This window comes from Onychomys torridus, chromosome 4 (genome assembly GCF_903995425.1).
Source record: "Onychomys torridus chromosome 4, mOncTor1.1, whole genome shotgun sequence".
In the NCBI taxonomy this organism is placed as follows: Eukaryota; Metazoa; Chordata; class Mammalia; order Rodentia; family Cricetidae; genus Onychomys; species Onychomys torridus.
The window spans coordinates 29,810,914-29,838,654 of NC_050446.1; the positions used below are offsets into that span (position 1 = coordinate 29,810,914).

The 27,741-nt window shown below is 42.0% G+C and overlaps 1 protein-coding gene across 2 annotated transcripts in view; it reads right to left on the reverse strand.

Moving 5' to 3' along the window:
- Nucleotides 1-14,051, reverse strand: part of Neb (nebulin) — a 197,348-nt gene extending 183,297 nt beyond the window's left edge. For both annotated transcript variants that reach the window (XM_036184940.1, XM_036184939.1), the window contains exons 1-8: nt 14,016-14,051; nt 10,317-10,358; nt 8,524-8,724; nt 6,694-6,801; nt 6,151-6,255; nt 5,408-5,512; nt 4,773-4,877; nt 1,115-1,219 (exon numbers count right to left, since the gene is read on the reverse strand). In XM_036184940.1, coding sequence (XP_036040833.1) covers nt 1,115-1,219; nt 4,773-4,877; nt 5,408-5,512; nt 6,151-6,255; nt 6,694-6,801; nt 8,524-8,724; nt 10,317-10,358; nt 14,016-14,051 — 807 coding nt within the window. The remainder of the gene's footprint in view (nt 1-1,114; nt 1,220-4,772; nt 4,878-5,407; nt 5,513-6,150; nt 6,256-6,693; nt 6,802-8,523; nt 8,725-10,316; nt 10,359-14,015) is intronic.
- Nucleotides 14,052-27,741: the final 13,690 nt, after the last annotated feature.

Genomic DNA, 27,741 nt, shown 5'->3' on the forward strand with positions numbered 1-27,741 from the left:
TTCTTCTCTCCCAGAGTTAAACTACCTTTCTGTTTCCTCTCCCCTCTCCCCCGCTGTGAACACATCCTGCAGCCATTCCATTATGCACTGTCCTCAGTGAATCGCTGCCCAGCCCTGGGGGAAAGAGTAGGTTGCTAGTATTCTCATTAATTTTACTATTCTTGCTCAGCCCCTGGGTTTTACATGAAGTATTCTGCAGAATGAGAAGCTGGAAACACTGCAGAACAGACCTCATCATTTATATCTTTCCTTCCTTCTCCTCTATTAAAGAGCCCAACTCTACCAAAACAAACAAAAACGTAACATCCTTGAAGTTCAGTCAAAATTGAAGCAGAAGACCAAACTGAGTCTTGACTTAAGGGGGATGGGGAGTGGGGAGGGAAAAAAAAAAAAGCAGCCGGTCCCAGAGAAAGCTCCCTGACTGGACTGATTTACACAGGACTTAGCTCGCCCTACACACCAGTCAAACACTTGTCTCTCTGCATTCCTTGCCACAGCTGCATCCTTCTGAGCTACTTTATTTGGCTAAATATAGGCAAAATAAGCAGCTTGTTGGGGCTTCAAAGCTCTGAAGTGCTGGCCCCACCGCTGCTCACTGAGCTGTCTGGGTCTGAGAGCACACTCACAGAGGCTCATGTGTTCACAACTGACTGAGAGTGTGAGGGTAGAAATTGCACAGGGTCTCTCCCCACCCCGTGAGTTCAACCGCAGCCTCACAGAAGGGTAGAGTTAGTCTGCGACTTAAGATTCCGTCTCAGAAATGAAAAGGTCAAGTGGCACTAAGCCATCAGCTCTCTTATCAAGAGGTGACTGTGACATTTGAAACTCAATGAGTCATCAAGCTGGCTGACCACCGACATCGTTTATGCTGTTGGCACACGTGCTGTTTTTGGTATAAAAGGGTTGTTTTTGTTTTTTGGGGTTTTGTTTTTGTTTTTGTTTGTTTGGTTTTGTTTTGTTTTTGTTTTTGTTTGAGGGGGGCATTTACAAAAATACTGCTAGTGTTTGAGTTTCTTTTTCAAGTTCACAATCAGTTTCTCTCCCAAATGGCTGGAAAAAAAAACCCCAAAAACCAAACAAACAAAAACCAGAGAGGTTTCCTCTATGTCCATACCTTGCTCACTTGGTTGGTTACTTTCTTGGCAAATTCTACATCAGGAGGATCAGGCAGGGATGTGAACTGAGTTTGCTGTTCAGTGAGTCCTTTTTTGTAGGCAATCTGATAAAAATAAAAGGCAGGAATGTCCATAAGCATTTGAAAAAGAAGCCCATTTTTCATGTTCTGTTCATTTGTCAGCACTTTTAACAATGCCGGTGTTTTCTTCCCCAGTCTTTAATTGTCCTGCACTGTCTATCCACGACTTCTTCTGGTTTGTGTGCCCTGCCTCTTGGTCCTAGACCTGTTCTTTGCAGCTGTCTTCATGCCATCCTTGCTAATGTCAACTTTTCCTTTCACAAGAATCCCCAACCCTCAACCTTGTCTTTCCCTCATACCTACTTAATAACCTCCACTTCTGGACCAACTTAACTTCATATTATTTTATTTCTTTCCCTGGGGTGCTGAGTGGTACAGAGGAAAATCACACACACTCACTGATGGGACAGTGCTGACATTGTCAGTGGGGTTAAGAAGGACATATGAACAAGGTTCATGGGAGTAAGTCTTCAAGCCAACACACCTAGCTGGAACTCTATAGTTCATCGACCCAGTTTTCTGCTCTGTGAACTGTGACTTGCCTGGGGCTGTGTGTCTAACACTCTATGACTTTTTGATGTCCAACGGCCACTTTGTTTTCAGTGAAACTTGAACATCCCATGATGTGTCCCGGTTCCCGGAAGCAGGTCTCAACTCTAACACTTCCATAAGTCCCCACTCAATTCTATCTTTCTCCAATTTTCTCTTTTGTAGAGAAAAGAGGGGCTTTCCAGTTAAAATGTATCTGTCCTTCTGCTCTGGCTCCAGGAGGCGGCAGCACTCACAGGGCACAGCTCCCGAGCTCCTCCCCATTCCCTCTTTTACCTTTCATACCAAGCTCCATCCCTTGTCCCTGCTCTGTGCCCAGCTTCAATCTCTCCCCCTCCTTCCTTCCAGTGTGTAAGAGCTTCCACCATCTTAAAAGAAGTCTGGTAGGCATGAATCACAGACCCGCTTCACCCCTCTCTCCTTTCTTCCTGCCTTCCTGAATCTTCTAATTAGAGGGAGGGCTCAGTGACTGACTCCAACAGAAGTCTGGACTAGGATGTCATCTCCCAACTCTTCTATCACAAAATACCTTTCCTTCAACAGGACAGCATTCTTCTTTATAGTAAAAAGGAATTGGCTCATTTCAAGACCACAATCACATTATACTTTACCAAGTCTAAGTATGTCTCCTAATAATAGTGATCTAGTGTGTGTAACAAAAGCTTTCATGAAAATCATCAAATTAACTGGGATATGAAAGACTTTTTTAAAAAAGCATATAATGTATATGAATTCCCCTGCTTAATTTGAGTGCATAAAAGCTTTATTTTAGGTAAAGGGCAAGTGGAATTTTCCATGACTTAGGGAAAGTCCTTAGGGAGAAAGTTGCACTCAAACAGGAGAAATGCTTATTAAGTATGACAATCTGTCAAAAAGTTTCTGAGAAATCAGATCACCAAGCCCTTGTGTTTTAGGAACCATGCTCAGAGTTCTGTCTAGTTAGAATTCTGCACCCCAGATCAGTTTAAAGACATTGTTAGTCTCTGCAAACTGTTTGTCTGTATTTAAATAACAGGAAAACATGGTAAATAGTATTTAGAGAGATGTAGAAATAAGGTACAGAGAGAATGGGTGACTCTAACAGAAGCCCCTGGCTTGAAGGCTATGTGCCCACACTGTGGCATGTTCTGTGGACAACAGCTTATCCTGGTCTCTGAGCTACTGACTGTAAAAGCTCATGTTGCTAACAATAGTATTAATAGCCACAGTAGTAACGAGATACTCATGCATACTTGGTCAGCAGCAAAATTAAAAGCTCTTCCCTAACTGCCAAGCCTTGAGGAGTTAAGAGTGGAGATTTTATTTCACTGTTGTAAGTTCTTCCTTGTGTTTATTATTGTGATATCTTAAAGGCACAGTCAACTTTAAGTGGTGTGGAGACAATTTTTACTTCTTGTTTATGGGTAGAAGGAGATGTTCAGAGAGTGTCTTCTTGAACACCTCTCCCTAGGCCCACATGACATGGCATTTCCAGATTCCATTTCAGCTTCTCTGTTTCCTCATCTGTGCTGGCTCCTTTGAGCTGAGTGTCCTCCAGGCCACACACTCTTCCCTTTCCCTTGGTTCTTGTCTTCAGCAATCACATTTATTAGGATGACTTTTAAACATTAAGTTCCCATTCTGATGTCACAACCATGAGGCTCTCATACCCTCAGTCTCTACTTTATCCATAGAATGTCTTGGTCCACATATTTTCCCTATTATTTCAAGCCTGTTTTTTTCTCCACAATACATGTGTTTAAGCCCCCAGACAATCTGTGTGTGGTAATAAACTCTATCACTCCATTCCCTCCTCTGTCTCCAATGTTCAACATCATTAACACTTAATATTCACTGCTATGAGATTCCTTTCTTTTCCTCTGCTCCATCTACACTGCTGAATTAGACTCTATGAATGCTCACAATTTCTAATATTCCCTTGATCCAATTCACCGTACTGAGTTTCCCCAGATCTACTTTTATTGCATTGTCTTCCTTGTGTGCATCTCATGCTGACGTACTGCCCAAACTTTTATGTCAGGCTGATTCTTAAGGCCCTGCTCTAGCAATTTAATAGGCACCCTGAAAATGAAGCCCCCACTTTCACTGCTTGCTAACACCCCAGACTCATGTCACCCCTTCCTTTTCATCAGGTGGTTCCTGCACCGGAAATGTGGTTTCTCATCATGGCCCAGCTGTCTATCTTTTTTTTTTTTTCAAGACAGGGTTTCTCAGTGTAGTTTAGGTGCTTTTCCTGGAACTCATTCTGTAGCCCAGGCTGGCCTCGAACTCACAGAGATCCGCCTGCCTCTGCCTCCTGAGTGCTGGGATTAAAGGTGTGTGCCATTACCGCCTGACTTCTATTATTCCTTATATGTGTCTTTTCTCATAGCAATAGCTAGACAATTAATTCTGTTTTAGTTTTGTTTGACATATAATACTTTCATCCTGCCAGTATGATAATATATTTTCAAGGGAAAAGATGAAACTTTCATATCCTGCTAGATACTCATATATAATAATCCTTCAATAAGTAGCTATTTATTACTTGGCCTCTTTGTAAGGTACCACCAGGCTCTCTCAGGTTTCCATAGTCCTCAAGCAGAGGAGAGAAACATCCCATTCAGACTTGACTTGGACAGTGGGACAGAGCTAAATAACACTAAGTGACAACATTTGCTTCGTAAATTTGCAAAGGGTGGGATGAGATTCCAATAGCTGTTTTAAAAATAAGGCCACCCCATCATCACAACACAACTTTAGCACTAGAGCCAAGGAGGAAAATGATACATGGTTTGGTGGGAAGAACATTAGTTTTGGAATTTAAATCTAGATTCTGCTATTACTGATGAGAACCTGGGATCCTTACATAAAGGAGGAAGGGATTGGGCTAAATTATATCTAATACAAAGTATAAACTATAGCTAATATAAACACATATAATAAATTTTGGCTCTGTAATAATATTGGATCATTTTTAAGGTCCTAAAGACCTGGTTCAGGCTTTCCTGACCCCACACCCAGATGGTACCAAGTGTATTCTGCTTACATCACTAAGTGCTTTCTGGGCCTGGGCGACCCTCCTCAGTTCCGGACTGTCATTGTAGGGATAAAACAAGCCTTTGTCTGCTTCCCAGTCTTCAGTGTACAGTTTCTAAATCAGAAAAGAGCAAAAACGCAGTGAGAAAATAAGCTGTACTCATAGTAAGGACATAACTTGAGCTTTCTTGATAACACGAGGCTCCAAGGGCAAGGTGCAAGCCAACGTCAGTGAAATTCACAGACACCTCCCCCTTTCCATCCAATCCATGTTGTTTTTGTATTTTCCCCAATTTATGTCACAAAACAAACTTCTGATTAGAGTGACAGCTGGGTGTCCAAAGCATAACTGACATTAAAAAAAAATACAGCTTTGTCAATGTCCTCATCCGTCCTCTGGCGTGTCTTAACTCTCTCTATGTTATGCTCCCATCCACAGGTTGCTCAGGTTCCCCAGGGACTTTTGGCCATTCTGCCTAAGAATGCTCCTCAACAGGATCTGAGGGGCCTCCTTGTCAAGTCCTAGCCCTGTACAATCCCAAGGCTATATTCCCCAAAACACCAAGAAATTGTTCTGAGTTGTCAAGAGTTTAGCAGATATGGCTCTAAGTGTGTGGTGGAGCATTAGAAAGTGCTAGACCTCACCTTACTGAACATAGCTGTGTTCTTAATGGCTTGGACAAGTTCAGGGGCATCAGGGGGAAGCAGGTACTTATCCTTGGTGTCTTCCCAGTTCTGCTTGTATAAAACCTATAGAGAAAACAGATGAACTGTGGTTTGACGCATCACCCCAGGCAGAACTTGGAGGGTAGATGGGACAGAAGGTGTGGCCTCACACAAAAGCTGCTGAAGGGTTACTAGGAGAATGCTGACCATGCCAACATCCTAGGGCACCTTCTTAGCATTAGGAAGCCTTTACAAAAAACCAACAAAAACAACAAAACAAACAAAACACCAAAAATCTAAATTTGAAAAATACTTTGATTCTGATTTTCAATCGATTTCTTTCAAAGGTTCAATCAGCCAATTAATTCAATTTTCTTTCGTCTCACATGATATTCTAGAACTTTATTAATTAGCTGCCCACATTTGAAATTTGGAAATTTTTCATAAAAATTATGCTTTCTAAATTCCTTAAAAAAATAAACAAGACATCAAGACTGCACTCTTTGTGGCAGGCCCTCCCCTCCTTTCTCCTTTCCCATACCATTAGAGTAGCAAATGCCTCTCTAGGCAAGTCAAGAAATCTTCATTTCACCCCTAGCCATCTACAGGCCACTTCAGTCCTCTGTGAGCAGGCTCGTGGCTATCAATCCACCTCTAAGACACAGCAAAGGGTGAGGCCCATGCTCTTGAATATCCCGGTGCCACTCATAACATGGCTGTACCTTGCTGACTTGCTGCGACACTTTCTTTGCATGTTCAATATCTTTTGCTTTTTCATCCACATGACAGATAGTTTTGGCAACATCTCCATCCATTCGATACTTAACCTGCAGAAACAGCACATGCCTGAAGTTCATGACAAGCCTAGACACTTATCTAAGCTTGTTATAACCCAATGGCTCTTTGTCGGTATCACAAAGCCTTTTAGCTAGGAAGATCCACAGAGCATCTGCACTACTACTTGTCTGTTCTGCTGGCTGAATTTCCAGCCTGAGGCTTCTCAGCCTCACTATACTCCATGTGGAGGACCACCATGAGTCGGAAAATAGAAAATAGTCTCCTCTTTGATTGCTAAGCCAAGCTTTTCAAAGTTTCTCTGGGTTCATTTGCAGCAATCAGGGTTCATGGCTAATGCCATCTCTAGATGTCTGGACTTGCTCAGAGTAATGTGACTCCTTATTCCCCCTACATTTAGAGCCCCAGGACCCCAGAGCTGGGCATAGTTTCAGAATACCTCCCTCCTTTACTTTAGGAATGAAGCCCACCTCGCTGAGTTGATCCTGTACTTTCTTGATTCTGCGAAGTTCTGGAGTATCACTTGTAATGGCATATGGCTGTCCCTTTGCTTTCTCATAGTTCTCTTTGTATTTATTCTGAAAAGAATACCAGACATTATTCTGGAACGTGACCAGACAGCAGCAGAAAGTTCAGGCAACACACACATCCCCATCTGATTTTTCTTTAAAGCCTCCAAGTAATAACAATCATCAGCTGTGACAGCTTTCACTCTATCCCATACCCTCTCAGCAAAAACTAAAATAGATTCGTTAATTGTTCCTCCTAAACATGCTAGGATCCTGGAGACTTGTTACAGACAATTGTCTTGGATATGCCCTAAAATAATTCTCTTGGTTATTTTTTTTTTTTGGTTGCACACATATACAAAAGCCCGAATATCAATTATTCTAGAAAATGAGTTAATTCTGAAAAGATTTAATTGCTAATACAATGCAAAAATATTCAGTTCAGAAGCTGCAGCTGAACTGCAGCAGTTACACAGCTGTGGTGCCAGCTGAATTAATGGAAAGCCTGAATTATGGAATATTTTATAATGATATGCAAATTTATTATGTCTGCCAGCTCCCCAACAGATCCTTGCATCACTTATGACTATCAAGGCCTTAAAAAATATTGGTGAGTAGTCAACAATCTAAATTAAACTGCTGATTCAGACACTAACCACTGGCTAACTGGGGAGGAGGGGTACCAACATTCTACTCAGAGTATCAGAAATTCTAGGTTCATAATGGCTGAATTAATGAGATTATATGGCAATAAATTAATGAGATAACTTAGCCTTTATTTTGAACACTGCAGTGAAAAGGAGACAGGGAAGTCCTGTTTAGAATCCTACATGTTAGATCATTCAAGGATCCAAATTAGAAATTTACTCCATAACCTCCAGGAGTTAACACGACCAAAATTGAATCTTTGGACGTCAACCAACATGGAAGTTTCAGACAACAGTTTTGACCCTGAATAATACAATGCCCCCCCACCCACCCTGAACTATAACAATTCATCTCTTCAAGCCTCCAGAACACATGCAATCAAGCTACTTGGAGAGACCTTAGCCCGTCATAGAAATCAACAAATCAGATCTACTGAAACAGATGTGGCTTTCTGGCAGTCACTGTCAGTCCCACTATTGTGGGACTGTAAGAAGCAGAGAACATTGACTCTTCAATCATTCTCTGTCTGGGATCCGTGTGAGAACATCTGTGCAGCTTTAAAAGCCTCTTTTGCACAGGCCGGAGCCTTGAACCAGTTAAACAAGAAGGCCCTAAGCACTAGTCTACTGTGTAGCAAAGCTTAAAACCCTGGCTCTGGGCTAACCTCAAACACTCTGTTCCTCAGTTTCAAAGGAGTTTAGCCTGAGCTTGGTTTTCTGAATTACAAGTCCTTCACTGGTCACCACTTAGAAATCTTTTATATTGCCGGCTACTCTAAGAGATTGCTCCCCTCAGGCACAGTTTAACCACGCAACTTAGCTTCTATAAACAGACTTTCAATAAATAAATATGGAAATAAAATATTCACATCTGTGTTTTCATTACTCTGGATTGGCTATGAAGGTTTTTTTATAATCAGACTTATACATATCTTTCAGTAACAACAAGGGTTTGTTCCAATGCTGCAATGGCGTGGATGAATTGCTCAAAAATTCCACAGTCACACACAAAAGACACATTTCTATAAAATGTTTGTGTTTCCTACAAGATTGAGAAACAAAATTAGCCAGCATCTCAGAGCTGGCCAAGATCAGTAACTTCTCAATCATCTAACCAGCATAGGAGGTGGCGCTCACTACTTACTGGACTGAAAAGATCCTGCATTTTCTGACTGTGTTCAATGTAGGGGGTCATGAACTTGGAAGAGTCCACCTTCTTCCGGATGACCTTCTTCCGCTCCATTGGTTTTGCTGGTTGTGGCTGTACCACTGCTGGTGTGGAAGTTTCTGATTGGCCATAGTCAGATGTCCTTGTCGTCGTGGTTTCATAGACTTCTGTAATTGTCTGAAAATGAAACGTGGTTGTGAAGTAAACACTAATACCTAACTTTGGTGTATACTGTTGTAACCTCGGTCACATTGACCTTCCTGATGTTCCTTTTCCATTTACAAAGCCAGCCAAAGCATGAAGATATATGTAGATATAGATATAGATATCCATACATCCACATGAAGGCATGTAACACACATCAGCCTGGCTAATGATTGTGACATCATCTGTAGACTGTATTTTCAGAGAGCTAGTCAAATCAATGGAGTAGAAACAAAACAAAAACATAATCATACAATAGTCTTAACCATGTCTTCTTAAGTGATGTTAGGCTGTAGCTCAGTGGTAGAACACTTGCTTAGCATGTACAAGGCCCCATGTTCAACCACCAGCACCGTTAAAATAAAAAAAAAAAAAAGGAATCTTTTCAAGTTGTCTAGATCAAGAAAAAATAAATGAGCCTGAGTAATAAAACTTTATTAAAAATAAAGCTTAAATTCTTGATTTTCTTTTAAGTGAAGAAGAAAGACCAGCTGCATTTTCTAGAGCATTAGTCATCTTGTATAGTATGAGACAAAAACAAAAACAAAACAAAAACACCTCATCACATCAGTATTGTAAGTACTGGTCTTTTGAATTAGTTCATTCCGGCCATTTACAGCACACACTAGACTGCCCTTTACACTGGGGACCAGAACAACGGTGACAACGGAGTGGACAATGGTCCTCTCAACAGTCTTGTCTATACAGCAGGTGGGGACCATTGTTTCCTACAGCCGGCCAGCACGGAAAAATTAAGATTCAAAGTTTGGATGTAGTCCAAGGTTAGAAATACGGTAGGTACACCAGGAAAGAGGACAAGAGGCAGGGGCTCCGATGTACTGTGTAAGAGCTCATGCTTCAAGGCCAAGACCTCCGGTCCCAAAGGCAGAATTCTAGCATCAGTGTGGGGAAGAGAAACCTGCTAAGTCAACTGCAGACCTGACAAGCCCCACTGGAATTCACGGCACTCTGTCGTCCATTCCTAAAGCCTGCCTGACTGTGAGAATCCATCAAATCCCCAATGCCAGCTTTTAATCCAGTCACAGGCTCTTTAAGCAGACTTTAGTCTGCCACTTTTATCAGTATGGGGCTGGGGGATTCACAAATTGGAACTGTTACAAAAATGCCTTCTCTTAGGATTCCTAAAGTGGCTTGTCACTAAGTCACTGGGGACAGTGTCTCAGGAGCAGCACCCCTGGTGGCAGAGACCTTACCCTACAAGTTATAATTCTATGCAATTACACGGTTAGACTGCCACTCAGAAGTCACCTGAGGCAGCCACTGAGACAACCTTCCTTTATACCATCTATACAAAAAAAAAAAAAATGCCACAATGTGCATCAGGGAACCATTCCTTGCCCTCTTGCATAAGCAGAGCATTAAAAAACAAGTGAATTATCCTGTCAAGTGCAGGGTCTGTTCTTTTACCACCAGCTTCTGGGCACAGGCAGGCGAGTGAGCTTCCTAAGTGAGTTTCGCTTTCTCCATCTTTCCAGCACCAGGAGTACAAGAGAGTAAAGAGGCTCTGATGAGAATCAGTCCATGCAGAGTGGGCTGCGTCTTACCTCTCCTGGCACCTCCTCGTAAACTGTCTCCTCGGTGTAGTACTGTAAACAGAGCACAGGAGTGTCAATGTGACTAGTAGAGCAGCCAACAGCCAGCCCTCCCCTGCCTCTGCGGAACCTGTGAGCTGCCTTCCCTGGCTGAGTTGGCATGGAATATCTGCAGGGAGGAAGGAGTGAGGGCCTGTTCATCTTCTGGGGCTATTGTAACTTAGGAAGGCGGAGGAAAGCTACAGTGGACGTGCCAGATCTCAGAAAAAGATGCAAAGTGTCCAGCAAGGTGAGGCAAGGTCTGAGGTGCCTCTTAGCACTGGAAGCTATTTTCCTGGGGCAAGAAACGTTTGCCCCCTGTAATTTCTGTCCTGGTTAGCTTTCTGTTGCCCTGATAAACTCCATAACTAAAAGCAACTGAGGGAGCAAAGGATGCATTTGGCTTACGTGTCCTATGACAGTCCATCCTCAGGGGAGGGCAGAACAGGAAGTTAAGCAGGAGCAGAGGGCTGATCCATGGAGGAGCGCTACTTACTGGTGTGCTCCCCAAATCTCTCAGACTGCTTTCTTCTACAACTCAGGACTGCCTGTCCAGGGCTGGCTCTGCCCACAGTGGGCTAGACCCTTGCACATCAATCATTAGTCAAGAGCACACCCCCACAGACCTGCCTACCAGACAATCTCATGGAGGCAATTCTTCAGTTGAGGTTCCCTCTTCTCAGGTGGCTCTATTTTGTAGACAAAAACTAACCAGCGCAGTATTTGAGAGAATCTACTTAGAAAAGAACACAGTAATACTATCTCGAGGATGCTCTGTGTGCAAAGAGAAATTATGAAAGGACTCGCTGTTTACTAATTATAAAACAAAAGGGAAGCATACTGTGAGGAAAATTTTAATAGTAGTCACATCTCAGTTATTCCCATCTCCCTCAGACTGCTTAGAGACCCCCGGAGTGATGGCTGCCCCTTTTCAACAAAGGCTAGCCTACATCCAGTTCGGCACTTGCCTGCCTGCCTCCACCAAAGAAGCACCAGGTGGTTTCACTAGCTTAGCTGGGGAGGCCTATCTGTGGGAAGGGAGGAGAGGTACTAAGGTGACAGTTGGTGAAGGTCGTGGGAAGGAAGGGGACGGCTCCTCAGAGACTGCAGGAGAGTGATTTTGCTACTGGGCCTGCAGCCTGGATCTGAAACCCACTCCCGTGTTGTTCTCTGACATCATGCGCAATAAATAGATACAGAGAGGAACTGGCTGACATTTTGTCTCCGATGCCTAAGGAGAGTGGAATTCTGCCCCGGCCTCACCCAGCTCTGCTGGGCACACAGTGGGAATGGCTCCTGCAGGCCAGCACACAGAAGAGAGGGGTAAAAAGGAAGTACTTGGCCCATTGTTCTCAGTTGGGAAAAAGCATGAAATTTTATGCTTCTTTTCCTTTACGCTGACACCGAAGCTTTGGGGGCAGGGAGGGGGGACAGTGATGCAAAATTCTCCTCAGTGCCTGACTTCTTTTTGCCCTTGGTTCAGTCCACTCTCATTGCCACGGGCCATCTAGTCCATTCACCATAGTTATAACTATATAAAGCTCACTTAATGCCCCTTAAGCTTGCGCTTATTTTCCATTTAAAATGTAACCTTTGTGTGTATACATCTTTACATTTAGCAAAAGGCACCACATGCTCTCTCAGGACAGAGGAGGGCTCTTTTACCCTGTGACTTCAGCACAGCACAAAGGCCATTTAGACACTTTAAGAAATATTGTTTGACACTGAGGGCAAATGGAGCCATTCCCCTGGTCACACAGAGCCTGAGTACTTGCAAAGAAATATTAAACTACAACGAATGATCCCATTGATTTTAGATTTTCTTAGCATCCCAGCAGAAGCAGCTTTTCATCTTTACTGGATCTCACAATTGGGAAATCGATCTTGGAAATAAGCTCTCACACACACACACACACACACACACACACACACACACACACACAAATACAACATTGTCCAAGTACTTGGCATTAACTTGAATGCTACATCTTATTTTTTTAGAGTTTTACTGCTAATTAGGCTGTGTGTTATTGCTCCTTTCTCATTCTACATTTCAGTCTGTATAGACAGTGCCAGTATAATCATATTTCAGGTATCTGAGATATGCATTTGAGGCTGGTTATTGTTTTTAAGGCACTTCTCTTGAATTTGTCACCACCCCATTCTTGTGATCTTTTCTGAGACCAAAAAGACTCTCCCCGAAAAGCCCCTGCTGGTCAGGCCCTAAGCAGTAATGGGAACAAAATGGCAAGGATGGAATACCTAAAATAGCCCCTTCCATTTTTGTGACTAGTAGACTCAATCAAGGCTAACACTAAGCACAGTGGCCAAGATCACATGAACACTTAGGAAAAGCAAGGAGTAGTTTAACTGGAGGCTTGTAAGTGTTCCTTTTATTATCACCATAGAAAAGAAATTAATTATAATTATAACTTAATTTGTAGTGTGTTTAATAGGGATATTTCTGACTTTTAGGAACTTACATTAAAATGTTCATTAGTGATGGCACTATCCATGAGGAGATGTAGCCATCAGCATATAAGCCAGAGAGGTTAAATACTACATCTGTCAGATACATTCTGGCTTTTATATGCTTCAGCAATAAAGGTAATTTTATTTCTAGAATAAATTTTTTTCATTGCCTGTATAAAGACTGATCAGCAAGGGTAAATTTTGGCACATTCATCTAAAGTTTTGTTTGAATGCAGTCATTAAAAAGGAACACAGATTTTTATCCATTTAGGTTTAATTGGAACTTTCTAGGCATTTTCAGCTTCATAGCAATGTATTCCACGGATTAGCTGCAAGCCTTTGGGTTTCTGCTCTAGAACATAAAGCTAAAGACAAGAGCTGATGAGGAAAAGTAATACTATGATTGTAACTATGTGACACTAATGTGAGGTACACAATTACACAATTTACACAATTCTGTAAAACTGCCAGGTTGCCGTCAATGATCTGGGTGGATATTGTCAAGATAGCCACTGTGGTCTTAGTTCTCAGTCAAGATTCAAAAGCTAGTCTTGTTTATTTGCTTAAATATGATGGAGTCAGAGGCCAAGAGGCTCCAGCTGTTGCTGTGACCTTCATGAGTCCACACATGTATCCATTAGAGCGTGGGGACACACACACACACACCCCGCACGTTCACACACTCACATGCACGCACACCTGGCTCATAGATGGCTGTTCCTGTGTGTAACACACACTCCCTATGCAATTCAACTAGTTGAAGCAGAATGAGAAGGTGCCCGTTCCCTCTCTCTTGCTACAGAAGCTGGGAAGCTTGCACAGGGCCCTTTGATCATTGAGGTTGGGAGGTGGGAAAGCCATTGGATTTAAAAACAAAACCTACCTGCATCCACACGTTGGCTTTTGTTTGCTTGTTGTTGTTTGTTTATGAGGGTTTTTTTGGTTTTGTTTTTTGTTTGTTTGTTTGTTTTTTTGAGCGTTTGAGAAAGAGTGAAACTGGAAAGTAGTGATATTCCCTTTCACTTCCAGGTCTCACATACTTACTGTGAAACTGAACATAAAATATACCTTTCTTGCACTTTGATGGTGATCCTTTGGGAAGTTATAGTAGATGTTATGTTTTTTCAAGTGACTGATTCCCCCACTGGCTCCGGCTGTCACTACCTAAGCACTCTGCTGCCAACTGGGCTTTTTTCTTACCTCTATCACCTCCTCATATTCTTCTTCATCCGCCATTTTTCCAGAGTAGTAGTGGTACCTACAAACTTTCCATATACCATACAAACGAAAATATATTAGTATTTTCTTACAACACCATAAAATAATTTTAAAATCAAGACAGTCAAAGTGATTCTATATTTTTGTGGGTTAAGGGGCACTTAAACAGATTGTAAAAGAAAGGGCTTCCCCCTCCTTGCTCCCTCCATGATACGCTGAGCAATGCTACCCATACACCCATACAGGGGCCATCCAGCTCTAGTTTTAAAAGGAAGAGAGGCAGTTTGGACTCAAGAAATAGAATTTAAATGACCAAAATTTAGAGAGAAAATATTTTCAAGCAATTTTTTTTTTTTTTTTTTAAGCAAAAGGAGGGTTAGTATGACTTTCAGTAGCTGGAATTATGCCTCAGAAACACCAAATCCTAGAAAGGCTAACAGTATTCTGCCTTGATCTAAAATGCTATATGCAATAGCTTATATTATTAGAACATGTAGAATAAATCTGTCCATAAATTTTAAAATAAAAGAAGAAACCTCAAGGCAATGGGGTTATTTTCTTTGGAAAACCATCAGTTTCCGTGGGTATACTTTCCCTTCTGTAGCTTGTGTTCAAGCCTGAAAAACACGAAAAAAAAATAACGCATTGGTCGAAGTACATGTCTGCTTGTCCGTCTTTGGCCTACATTTCTAATTCAGGAACTAGGGAAAGGCCTTTCGGCCTGACGCCAGAGAGTGGATGCTCCATACCCGCCGCCGCCGGGTGATGTCTGGGAGCAGCTGTGCCTCTCCCAGGGACGCTCCACTGTAAACCAATACCCTGGGTGGCTGGTTTTGTTAAGCTAGCGAAACTGCTGGTACTTTTGAGGCAAAGGAAGCTCTGTAGGGCGAGATAAATATAGGAACACTGACCATAGAGCCTTCTTCACAGGAATATATTTAGGACAAAAATGAAAAAGAAAATTGGTGTTAGACAGCCACCTTGGTCCAACAATAACTGGACTGAGTCGAATCTCCACGCTCCGTGACAGAGACGACTAATGGGGTCTTCCTAGCCATGTCTCATTGCTGTTTCCCCAGTTAGGTACTCAGAACTTTGGAAAATAATTCAAGGGGAGTCATGGAACCTACTCTCAGGAGAACAATCCAGAAGAAGACAATAAATTGGCCTTACCTTCAAGCTATTTGAATAACCCTGGCCAGCAGCAAATCCTCTCCCCGCTCTCCCCTCCTGAGATGCCCAGGCAAAAGCCACCCCGGTGCCGGAGCTCCCAACTTATCATGTGGCAGGAGCAGCCAATCAGATCTTGAGTTACTCAAATTTCAGAAGCTAAATATACTGGGTGATCTTCTGCAAACCACCTGTTCATCAATTCCGCTAAAGGATAAAGGGTAACAAATTGCTAGCTTAGAACTATTCAAATATGATGGAATTTTACCTAACTGCCAATGGGAGAGTCAAGTTCAGGCTTAATTTACCATTTTTGAAGCCTTGTTCAATGTTCCACTTGTGTAAAATGATTGAGACTAGGAACTAAGAGGGACTTGGAGGCTTTGACTCTTCTGTTTTTTGGCTTTACACCATCTGATCTACCCAGAGGTCCACAAGATTCCTTTGGAATGCTTACTTGGGAGGGACAGGCATATCTCCGATTTGGCTGGGTGATCGTAAGGAATACAATCTAGAAATCATTAGGCTGTTGGAAGCAATTTTTTTTAATTTAATGCAATTATAGGTGACAATATTTGGTTGTAACACTGGATGAGATATCCACACATTTAAGCAGAGTTTGCGCTCATTGATTTCCTGGTTCTAAGGCAGGGGGCACGGCCTGTGGTGTCCAACTTCTCCTTCTCCCAGTTTCCTAGCTGCTGGGAGTACAAGACTTCACATCTCCATGGTAATGCAGTCACTATTGGCTACCATCTCCTAGAAGCAAAGCATGGATGCTGGCCCCATAGGCTACAGTTATGAACAGCAATCTTGAATTAAATGGAAACCAGGAAATTACTACCACAGCAGGAGAAAATGATGTCCTACCAGGCAAGCCACAGTGTAAGACATTCCCTTTGTACAGAATCATCTAACAGCTGGCCATGGTGGCCCAAGCCTTCCATCTAAATACTTGGGAAGGAGATCAAGGCTAGCCTAGACTACATGAGACCGTGTCTCAACAACAAACAACAAAACCAAACATTAGAAATAGATCAAAACAACAACAAAATCATCCAACAACTTCCTTAAAGCTTGCCTGTGCACCTCATTCTTATTCTGTCTTTGATCTTAATCTACCATTTAAGGCTACAATCTGATTCTGTCTGTTTATACAATGCACATAAACTTATAAACTCAAATGGAACAAGAATGTATCTTTCTCTGGCCTGCTTCTGAACCAAGGCTTAAACCCCAGGGGTCTCCTCATCGACACTAATCTCACTGCAACGATTTTTGGAGTGAAATATTACAAAGCAATCTTGTTTTTTGAGGCTATTTACCTCTTCATCTTCCTTGCTGCAGAATTTGTACGACAGTAAGTCATATTTAACCTCTTTATCATCTTCCCTAAGTACATCAGTTCATCTCACATGGCCTCATGCATCTTATGAGCAAGCGTTTATCTGTGTAACATGAGATCATTCACTTGGTGGCTGTAGACTGGAAACACAGCTTCTTATCCAACATATACTATAGAAAAAACATGTTAAGTCTATGAGTTCCAGCTCAACTTGGGTTACTCCTTGCCTATTTTTTTTTTTTTAAAGCAACAATTAGAAACATCATTTCTACAAAATAAAAAGATAGTATAAAACTCCAAAAAAAAATGAAACTTGGACTTTCTCAAAGTCAGTGGTAAATTCTAGATATTTCCAAAGGGGGTACTAACAAATTTACATAAAACTGCAATAACCTTTTTAATAAAAATCATACCAATGCATCTTTATTTTACACAAATAATTCTATGGAATGGATAGAGTATAGTTTGTTTAACCATTGCTTCATTCATTAAGATTTATGTTGTCTTGTTTTTGTTTATTTGTTTTGTTTTGACCCAGTTCTTATTATGTAGCTCAGGCTGGGGTCATACTCAGGGCCTCCAGAGTAGAAGGGTTACAGGTCTGTACAAGCAGGCATGGCTTGTTTTATGTTTTTATTTCCTATAGCAAAATACAACAATACAGCACTAAAGAAAGTATAAGGCACAGTAGGCACCCTACACATTATGTTTGCCTAGCTGTATAAAATGTTTCTGTGGGATAAATTTCTAGAAGCAAAATTACCAACCCACAGGTTATAGGCACATTTTGAAAATTGATAACGTTTGCCAAGTTACCATCTAAAATAGTTCTGCTCATTTGCTGTGCATGAATCTCAGGTACCTTAGGGTTATCAGCCTTGTAAACTGTACAGTCTACTGGGGAAATAGTCACTTTTCTATTGTATGGTGAATATGTATAAATTCCAGACATTAATACATTGAACTCTTGTTCCCTAAGATGACTGTACTAGAAGGTGAAGCTTTGGGTGGTCTCACATGAGGGTGGAGCCCTTGGGGGAAAGGTTGCGGTCTTGCCCCCTTTCCACTACGTGAGGACACCAGAAACAGCACCTTCAGAATCAGCAACCTCTGAAGACCCCAACCCTGCTGGCAGCCTGGCCCAGACTTCCAGTTGCAGAGCTCCAAGAGCAGGTTGTTCCCGCAGTTTACAAGTCACCCAATTTATGGTCTTTTGTTTTAGCAGACTTGATGGGCTCAGACACACTATATTATTTTTAAAACTCCATGGCAGTCAACAGGGATTCCAGAGGAGTAGAAACCCAAACTCCATGTATGTACAGAATATCCAGAAGGCAGCAAGTAAGCTCATATGAAAATATCTTGCCTTAGATTTGAGATCACTCCTTCCTACGTGAAAGTCCCAAATTCCCAGCTAAATTTGTCTGCGCTTAGCTCTTTCAACAATTTGCAAAGCTCATAAGAAATAAGAGTCCCGGGTGAGTCTGTCATGTTCTCATCATGGTCACTCGGGAACAAATGTACCAGGGGGCAGTATGTATTTCCCTGCTCATTACCCCAAACTCAAACACTGCCATGCTGTTAGTGAGCTCTGCCAAAGCTAACATGAGCTGCGCCCTCTCACAGTGGGAGCACAGCTCTATTTTCCTGGCCTCTCTATGGCCTCCTGTGCAGAACAAGAATAAAACAAAATCTTGGCTTAGTGATAGGTTCTTATTGCATGATTTGAGTTGTGGGAGTCCACAGAGGCTTCCTAGTGAGAAATTACTCAGGGTCAGGGAATCTGAGCTTGCTTTACCCAGCAGGGCTGCATAAGGAGATGATTTGGCCATGGTGTTTGGAAGGGTCTGCACTTGGCTGTATGGTATGCTTTGATCTTGCAACGGGGAGATCTTTTGCCCCTCCCCTTGGCATATTATAAAAAGCCCTTTTCAATAAAGCTCTGGCACCTGGGTATTGACCCAGGACCCTCCTGAAGCCATCCTGTGTCTTTGCCTTCTTATCATCTTCTTTCTACCTAATACTTTCTCATTCCTCTCTCCTCCACCCAAGAAACCTTCAAAAGGTAGATTTCCACACTGAGTATAAAGTATTCAATGAACATTTACTATTATTTTAATTTTTTCCTTATTGTTTTTAACCTTCTTTTGGAGTTTTCATTTTTTAACCCCACATTTAGCTGAAATGCCAAAATATCACGAGGCTTCTGAAGCCATCCAGGAGTTAGTTTAAGAATTAAAGAACTGTCAGGGGTTGCCCACAAAATGTAGAAGAGTTGGGTGAGGTGCCACAGGTGAACTTCAGGGACCACTTCCTAATCAGTGGTGTCACGTGTGGGAAGATGAGGCGTGATGGGATGTTGTTACAGGGGCTTTCTGGCAGCAATCTCTTCAGTTTTCCACATTTTAAAATAAATTACATGTACACAGGTTGGTAATCATAGTGTTCTATAAGGCTGGTAGGCAGATGGTGGTGCTGTTTGGGATGGTTATGGAGGGGGCCTTGCTGGGAGAAATGCATCACTGGGGGCAGAGTTTGAGGTTTTATTGCCTAGCCTCATTACTGTTCTCTCTCTCTCTCTCTCTCTCTCTCTCTCTCTCTCTCTCTCTCTCTCTCGCTCTCCTTCCTGTGTGCAGATGAAATGTGATCATTTGCTTCCCTGTCTGCCAGGGCGGCTTCTTGCTCCTTCACTCTGTCTTCCCTGCTATGACTATGTGGCACTGTAGCCCCTCAGCAATGGAAGCCAAAACAAGCCCTTTCTCCCCTAGCTTGCTTTCTTGTTTGTTAGAGTATTTTATCACAGCAATAGAAAAGCAACTGCCGTGGCTGGTTAATTCATTCAGCATCCATTTCCACTGCCCCACAGTCAATACTCAAACCCATTCCACGGAATCGTTTGTTATATGCCTCTACATGTTTAACAAAATGCCTGTATTGCTTCTCAATGACCTCTCAGGCACACACATCATCTGTTCAGCCCCCGCACGGGAAGATGATGCTTTGGCTGACTTTCACACAACCCTCACTCCATAGGACACACCCACATGCTCACCACCACCTCCACCCCACATCTAACTCTCTGTGTGATTCAGAGTGGCAGGCTCACATCAGCATGACCACCAAAAGGCTATTTCCCAGCTGATCCCCCCATCTTCTTCTTTTTTTTTTTCCTGCATGAAGGTTTGTTTCTCTGCTAAGTTTTTCCCCCTGACCTCGTGTACCAGATAAGCACTGGCCGAGACAATGTTTTGTAGGGTTAGAAATGTTCTGTGGCCGATATCATTATAATAAAACAGTAGATTTCAGAGAGATGAGACAGGAAAGAGCTGTCAGCTGAGGCAGTCAACTGGGGCAAAGTGACAGGCTATGGATGGGAGGAGCCAATGGAAGATAGGGGTTATTCTGGTGGGTTGATTTGTGCACATTCATCTCAGCTTTGGCTCTCCCATATCTGAGTGAAGAGTGTTCTTTCCTTGCTGCAGGGAAGACACTTTTCCAGTGAAGAATGTAGGCTCTACTTTTAGTCAGAAAGGATTGATAGAGCCTCTGCATACTTTTTCTCAATTACCTTCAGCTCAAAAGACTCAGTGTGCCAGAGTGACATGTTTGGGGACAGCCTGTTCTGGTGCTCTTCAGACCTGTAGATCACAGACTCACTGGAGCATACAAGTGGACATAGAGTTTAACAGTTGTTGAGTATGCTTGTCTTTAATTTTCTCAGTCATTTATTTTTCAAAGTGTCGGCAACACTTTACAACCCCATCAGCCGAACACACTTTTCACCTGCCTCTATTTAAAATTGGCTTCCCAAAGCTCCGCTTCCTGACGGATGGGTAATAGAAAAACCTCCCATTTTAACTGCACGTCTACGAAACCTCATGAGACTGAATAATTGAACTCCTCCCTCCCTTTCTCACTCCCTTCCTCTTCCATATACATGGCATTGTGGGGTTGAACCCAGAACTTCATGCCTGCTAGGCTAGTGCCCCGCCACTGATCACCCCAGCCCACCCTCTCAGTTGCTTTCTTAGTCATCGAGGTGTTTTGTTTCTATGGTTAGACACATGTCAGCTAAAGACTCTTCCCCGAGTTCCTGCTGAATTGTTGAGCCTTTTTCTGTTGATCTGTAAGTCTCTCCTGGACACTAAATTGTCTATTACAAAGGTGGTTCACAGCTTCCTCCACCTCTTGCCTGCTCATTATTTTCACATCTACGTTTGAGTTCTTTACACCATGTTATCATTGTCGCCAGTGTTCTCTTTGTGACCAGTGCTTTTAGTAAGAATACTCTGTACCTGCAATCATGAAGATGCTTTCATATCTTCTTCCAAAAGGCTTAGAGTTTCACCTTCCACACTGAAATTTTTCACCCACCTGCAAATTAACATGATGTGGCATGAGGTATATGTTCATCTTATTTTCTCCACTGATGGGCCCTGTATTGTGTTTTGAACATCTTCCTTCCCCTCTGGCTGAGGTTGCCCCGGCCCTCATCTGCATAAGCTCCTTCTGGGCTTGCTGTCCTCCCACCAGCCCATCTGTCCACCTCGGCACTGACACCATGAGGTGTGGTGATACACTGTGTACCCTAATAACCTTGCCCAAGGATCAGAGGACAGAGCCAGCCACTAGATTAGACATAGAGGCCAGGCAGTGGTGGCACACACCTTTAATCCCAGCACTTGAGATCTCAAGGCTTTGCTTTAATCCCAGGAAGTGATATATGGGCAATTAAAGGTATTTAAAGTGTGAGGAAATAGGAACTCCCTTTCGGCTGATGATTTCATAGAGGTAAGAACTAGTAGTTGGCTCTTCTGCTTCTCTGATTTTCAGTTTTCACCCTGATATCTGGCTCTGGGGTTTTTATTAAAAGATCATCTAAGGTTTGAACAACAATGAAGCTTTCATTCTGTGGCTTGACCATGTCTTTCTGGAACAGCAACTCCTTCCAATTTTCAACTCCCATGGAAAGTGCAGGCTCTAGCCCCAATTGTCCCCTCTTCCTGGCTGCAGAAGGCTTGAGTGTGCTTTGATATTGCAGGGCAGGAACTCTCAGATACTTGCATCTAAAAAGTAACAGTACAGAGTCTACCTGTTATTTTTTGGAGAGTAGGAATTACTTTTAAACTAATCTCCCACCCAGATCCCTTTTTACACCCATTATCAGTTTTAATTTCTTCACATACATCTTACATGTTAATATGAGTACATTTCTAGCTCTTTATTTCAACTAATTTTTCCTTTCTGTTTTTATTACTAGAGAGTCTCACTCTATATCTCAGGTTGTCCTAGAATCCACTATGTAGGGCAGGTTGACCTTAAATTGATAGCAATCCTCCTGCCTCAGCCTTCCAAGCGCTGGAATTACAGCTATGCGTCACTTACCATACTCACCTTCCTAAGTACTGTGGCATTTTTGTTGTCTTTGTGAATGAGATTTTGTGTGGAATTTCTTGTAAGTACTATTTATCAAGTTCCTTGTTGTATTTACTGATACTGATTTTCTATTTATTGCTATTATTAACTGTCATGTGATATGTTTTTTTTTTCTTCAGATAATAAGTTTCCCAGATGATGCAGTAAGCTGGATCAAGCCAAATTACAAGTATAACAACAGGCCAACTGAGAACAAAGCAACTTCTGGGCAGGTTTACTGCTCTCAGAGAGAACAAGGCCAGAGTAGTCACACCCCAAGCTAAAGTAAGAGGCTTTATAGACCTTAGGCGAGGGATGATGATGTGCCAGCCAGGAGCTGGGACTGTCCCCAAGTATGGTCAAAGGCAGACCGGGCTTTCCAGCTTGTACAGGGGCAAGCCGGAAGCTCCAACTGGATATCATGATCTTCAGAAAGGTCAAACACTGATACTAAGAGGAGCATCCAAGTTGAATCCACAGCATAGAACTAGATTCTAAGGGAATTTTAGATAGGACTTTGACAGCTGGAAATGAGATGGGGAAGAACATTCTGGGATGATGGACAGTGGTGGCCTTAGTAGTGTTGGGGTGGAAGGTGTGTGTGGCATGCTTGGGGAAGGGAGGTTAATGTGATTTAGGTTTTGTAAGCAGCTGCTGTGAAGTATCACACTAGAGATGCCACCCACTCAGCCAAGCCGCAGGCTGCTGCATCTGACACAGGCAGATTGCTATTGTAGTTTATGGCATATAAGCTGTGAGTCAGCCAGACATTAGCAAAGCGAAAATCCATCCAAACACCATTATACAGCACGCATTTACACACATTCACTCATGAGACACGCAGATTAAAGAGCACAGCAGGGAGACAGGTGGGAACACACAGCTCTGTTAACAGTTAAGAGCTTTCTCTGAGTCAGTCCTATGCTCTTCAAAGGCTGTGTTGAATGCAGTCTGTCTTCCCAGTACAGCCCACTCTTCCTTCTAAGTATTTCTACCTCCTCCTTCTGGACTCTGGAGCTCATGTCTAGTTTCCTTTTCTCCTGTGTCCAGTTGTCATGAGATTTGGACATTATCTTGTAAGTGAGCTCTTTCATTATGTTTTATTATTTACAGAGCCCTGACTTTTAAGTTCCATGTCCCTTGATCTCTATCCTTACATCAGAATAGCCAAGGGACATCTTGTTCATGTTTATTCTTTCCCACTCAATCAAGTCCCAAATCGCTTTCCACCCACTTGCTTTCAATCCACAGTATTTACGTTTATTACCTTTATTTATTTTATATGCATGTGTAATCTGTGGCATGTATGTGATATGGTGTACATGTAGAGGTCAGAGGACAACTCTCCATCCATTCTGTGAGTCCTGAGGGTCAAATTCGGGGAGTCAGTCAGTGTGATGGCAAGTGCCTTTACCTGCTGCTGAGTCATCTCACCAGGCTGCACAGTTCTCATTGTTATAATAAAGATCAGAACTTATCAGGGCTTACTGCCCATCTCTAACCATACATGTTCACATTTTAAAGATGTGTGTGTGTGTGTGTGTGTGTGCACGCCTTGTATGTGTAGGTGCCTCCAGAGACCAGAAGAGGGTCTTAAGTATCCTGGAGCTTGAGTTACAGGCAGTTGTGAGCTTCCTGACACGGGTGCCAGGATTCAAACTCCAGTCTCCTAAATGCCAAGCATCTCTCTAGCCCTCCAACCAGATTTTGCAAATGATGTTTAGAACCTTAAAGTGATGACTCCTAATGAGTTTCCATTATGAGATGTAAATGTAAACCAGAAAAGCCCATTTTCTTGTGTGGCTTGTGAACTAACCGCATAGGCAGTACCTCTAACCTCTGTTCCTCACACACAAATTAAATCATATATATGCAATTAATATGCACACACACACACACACACACACACACACACACACACACACACACTTACAAACACGTATGAATGGGTCTGTTGGACAGTGATTTTCCCAGGTATTAGTTTGAATATATCAAAACTACTTTGTCATCAAAAATGAATACTAGTGTTTGAAAATTAAACATGTATCTTGGTAAATAGCAAGAAATAGGCAGGCACTGAATTTGTAATATATAAGATGCCTCTAACTGAGATGAAAAAAGTTGAGACAAAAGGTCAAGGCTAGCCTCAAACTTCCTATGCAATCGAGGATGACTTAAACTCCTGATCCTCATCTCCACCTCTTCAGTGTTGGGATTGAAGGCATGTACCCCTACACTCAACTTTTTATGTACTTGAGACAGGATTTGTCGCTGTAGACTAAGCTGGGCTGGAATGTACTATGTAGTCCAGGATGGCCTTGAACTCAGGGCAATCTTCCTGTCTTAGCCTCTCAAGGGCTACCATGATGTGAGCTACCATGCCTGGCTATCAATTATATGTGCACGCATGTTTAAAATTTTCATACGGGCTGCTATTAGAGTCAGAAGCTGTCATACTACTTATAACAAGCCTGTGTGGAGGAGATGGAATTACATAAGATCTTTTTACAATGCCAGAGTAAATTTTGTTAGACAAAATAATGTTAATAGTGAGAACGGAGGAAGAATAGCTCTTTTTAAGTTTTTCAACACAAATTACTCATTAACAAGTACTGTGTCACATAAGGACATTTTCATACAAGTATATATTGTATATTGGCAATATGCATTGCCCCCACATATTGCCTTTTCTCTTCCCTCTTGCTCACTATTAGTCCTCTTTGTAGCCCTAAAAAATGTCATTCTGCTTTCATGTCATATGCACATATATGTTATGTCTCTCTATAAAATTCGGGAACCACACATGAGAGAAAACATACATTGTGTTTCTGATGCAATATGATGATTATATCCAGTTGCATCCATTTCCCTACAAATGATAGAATGTCAGTCTTCTTTACAGATGTCAAGATTTCATCATGCTAAATGAAGACCACATGAGAACAGGAATAGGCAGAGTGCTCGAGAGGTCCCCAGAAATCCACAATGATATATCCTCTGTAGACTGCTGGCAATGGTTGAGAGAAAGCCTGATCTGACCTAGTCTGGTGATAAGATGACTAAACACCCTAACAGTCGTCTTGGAACTCTCATCCAATAACTGATGGAAGTAGATGCAGAGATCCTCAGCCAGGCCTCAGGTGGAGCTCCAGGTGTCCAACTGTTGAGAAAGAGGAGGGACTGCAAGAGTGTGAATTGTTGAATCCAAGATTGGAAAAGCACAGGGACAAATAGCCATTCGAATGGAAGCACATGAATTATGAACCAACGGCTGTGGAGGCCCCAGCTAGATCAGGCTCTCTGGATAAGTGAGACAATTGAATAGCTTGAACTGTTTGGGAGGCATCCAGGCTGTGGGACCGGGACCTGTCCTTAGTGCATGAGCTGGCTGTTTGGAACCTTGGGCTTACACAGGGACACTGCTCATCCTGGAAGGCGGGGACTGGACCTACCTGTACTGAATCCACCAGGTTTAAATGAATCCCCAGGGGTGTGTTGGTCCTGGAGTAGATGGGAATGGAGGGGAGGGGATGGGGGAAAGGTGGGGGTGGGGGCGGGAGGGGGGAGGACAGGGGAACCCATGGCTGATGTATAAAATTAAAACACATAATAATAATAATAATAATAATAATAATAATAATAATAATAATAAAAGATTTCATCATGCACATCCACCACATGTTCTTTATCCATCCCTCCGTTGCTGGGTGCCTGGGTTGGCTCCATAGCTTAGGACTTGTCATAGTGCTGCATGTGGCACTAATGTGCAGGTGTCCCTGTGGTATGCTGCTCAGTCGGAGTTCTTTGGTAAACAGCCAGGAGAGGTACCGCTGGGTCATACATAGGTCTAGTTCTAGTTTTCTGAAGGACCTCTATTCTTGTTTTTACAATGGCTGGCCCAGTTTCTGTCCTCAGCACCAAGGTGGAAAGGTTCCCTTTTCTCCACATTTTCACCAGCATATGCGATTTGTTCTCTCACTCCCATAGCTGGGGATTTCGAATCTCAATGCTGTCATAATTGAACATTTTTCATACATTTATTGGCCATTAGCATTGTTATCTTTCTGTTCACTTTGTTAGTCCATTTATTAATTTGGTTCTTTGACTTCTTATTATTTAGTTGGTGTGTGTGTGTGTGTGTGTGTGTGTTATTCCAGATACTAACCCTACATGAGATATACAGCTAGCAAAGATCTCCATTTCTATAGTCCATCTCTTTACTTATTTAACTGTTTCCCAGTATGCAGAAGCTTTCTAATTTCTAATTTCATTGGCAGTCTCTGGCATTATTTCCTACATGACTGGAGTCATATTCAGAGTGTGCCTATATCTTGAAGTGTCTTTTCATATCTTTTTCCTAACTGTTTCAGAGTTTTCAGTCTTACATAAAGGCCTTTGATCAATTTGGAGTTGATTTTTGTGCAGGTGAGAGTTAGGAACCTAGTTACAGTCACTACCTATGGATTTATGGCTTTCCTGGAGCCATTTATTAAAGAGGCTGCCTATCCTCCAGTGGGTCTTTGTAAAAAAAAAAAAAAAAAAAACCACATGGCTGTAGCTATGTAGATTTGTTTCTGAATCCTTATTCTATTTAATTGGCCCACAGCTGGTTTTGCGCCCTCACCATGCTAGATGTGTTACTGTGTCTCTGTAGCATAACTTCGAACCAAGTTTGGTGATGTGTCTAATATCATTCTTTTCCCTCAGGATCAGTTTGGCTATCCAGTTTCATTCATGCTTCTGTAAAATTTTTAGATTGTTTTTCCATTTCTATGACAAATGACATTGGGATTTGGCTGGGAACTGCAGTGCATGTATAGATTGCTTTTGGAACACCCACCACTTCGCAATCCTAATTGTTCTGATCTGCGTGCCTGGGAGGTCGTCCCATCTTTCTGTGTTCTTAACTTTCTTTCTTTGATGTTTCGGTTTTCATTGTAGGGGCTTTTCACTTCCTTGTTAAATTTATTCCAAGGTATTTTTTAGGCAACTGTACATAGGAGTCCATATCTTATTTCTGGAAAGCGTGTTTGTCATCAGTATATAGGCAAGGTGCTGATTTCTGTATCCTGATTCTGTCTCCTGTTATATTGCAGAAACAGATATATGAGTGTTCTGATCTAGTCTCTATGGTCATTTATGTATAGAATTACACCTCCCAGTTTATTCTCTAAGGTTGTTTATGTATATAATTATACCTTCTAGTATATTTGCTATGGTCATTTATATATAGAATTATACCTTCTGGTGTAGTCTCTATGGTCATTTATGTATAGAATTATACTTCTATGACTAGAGATGTTTTGCCTTCTTCCTTCATGACTTGCAATCCTTTTGTTCACTTCACTTGTCTACATGCTCCAGCCAAGACTTCCAGTACTATATTAAGACTAGAGAAAGTGGAAACCATTATCTTTTTTTCTGATTTTGGTCAAAATGCTTTGAGTTCTCCCATTTAGTATAATGATGGCTATAGGTTTGCCATATATAGCTTTTATTATGTTGAGCTCTGCACTTTCTATTTCTTGTATCTTCGGGGATTTTATCATGAAAATATATTGGATTTTGTCAAAAAGTTTTTTCAGCATTGAAGAAGCTGCCTTTTCTTCCGTGTATTTTTGGTATCTTTGCAAAGATAACCATGTGGTTTCTGTCCTTGAGTCTGTTCGTGTGATGTCTTACAATGATTTTTACATGTTGAACCATCTATGCATCTCTGGAATGGAGCAAATGTAATCATTATGAGTGATTTTTAATGTATACTTGAATTAAATTTGC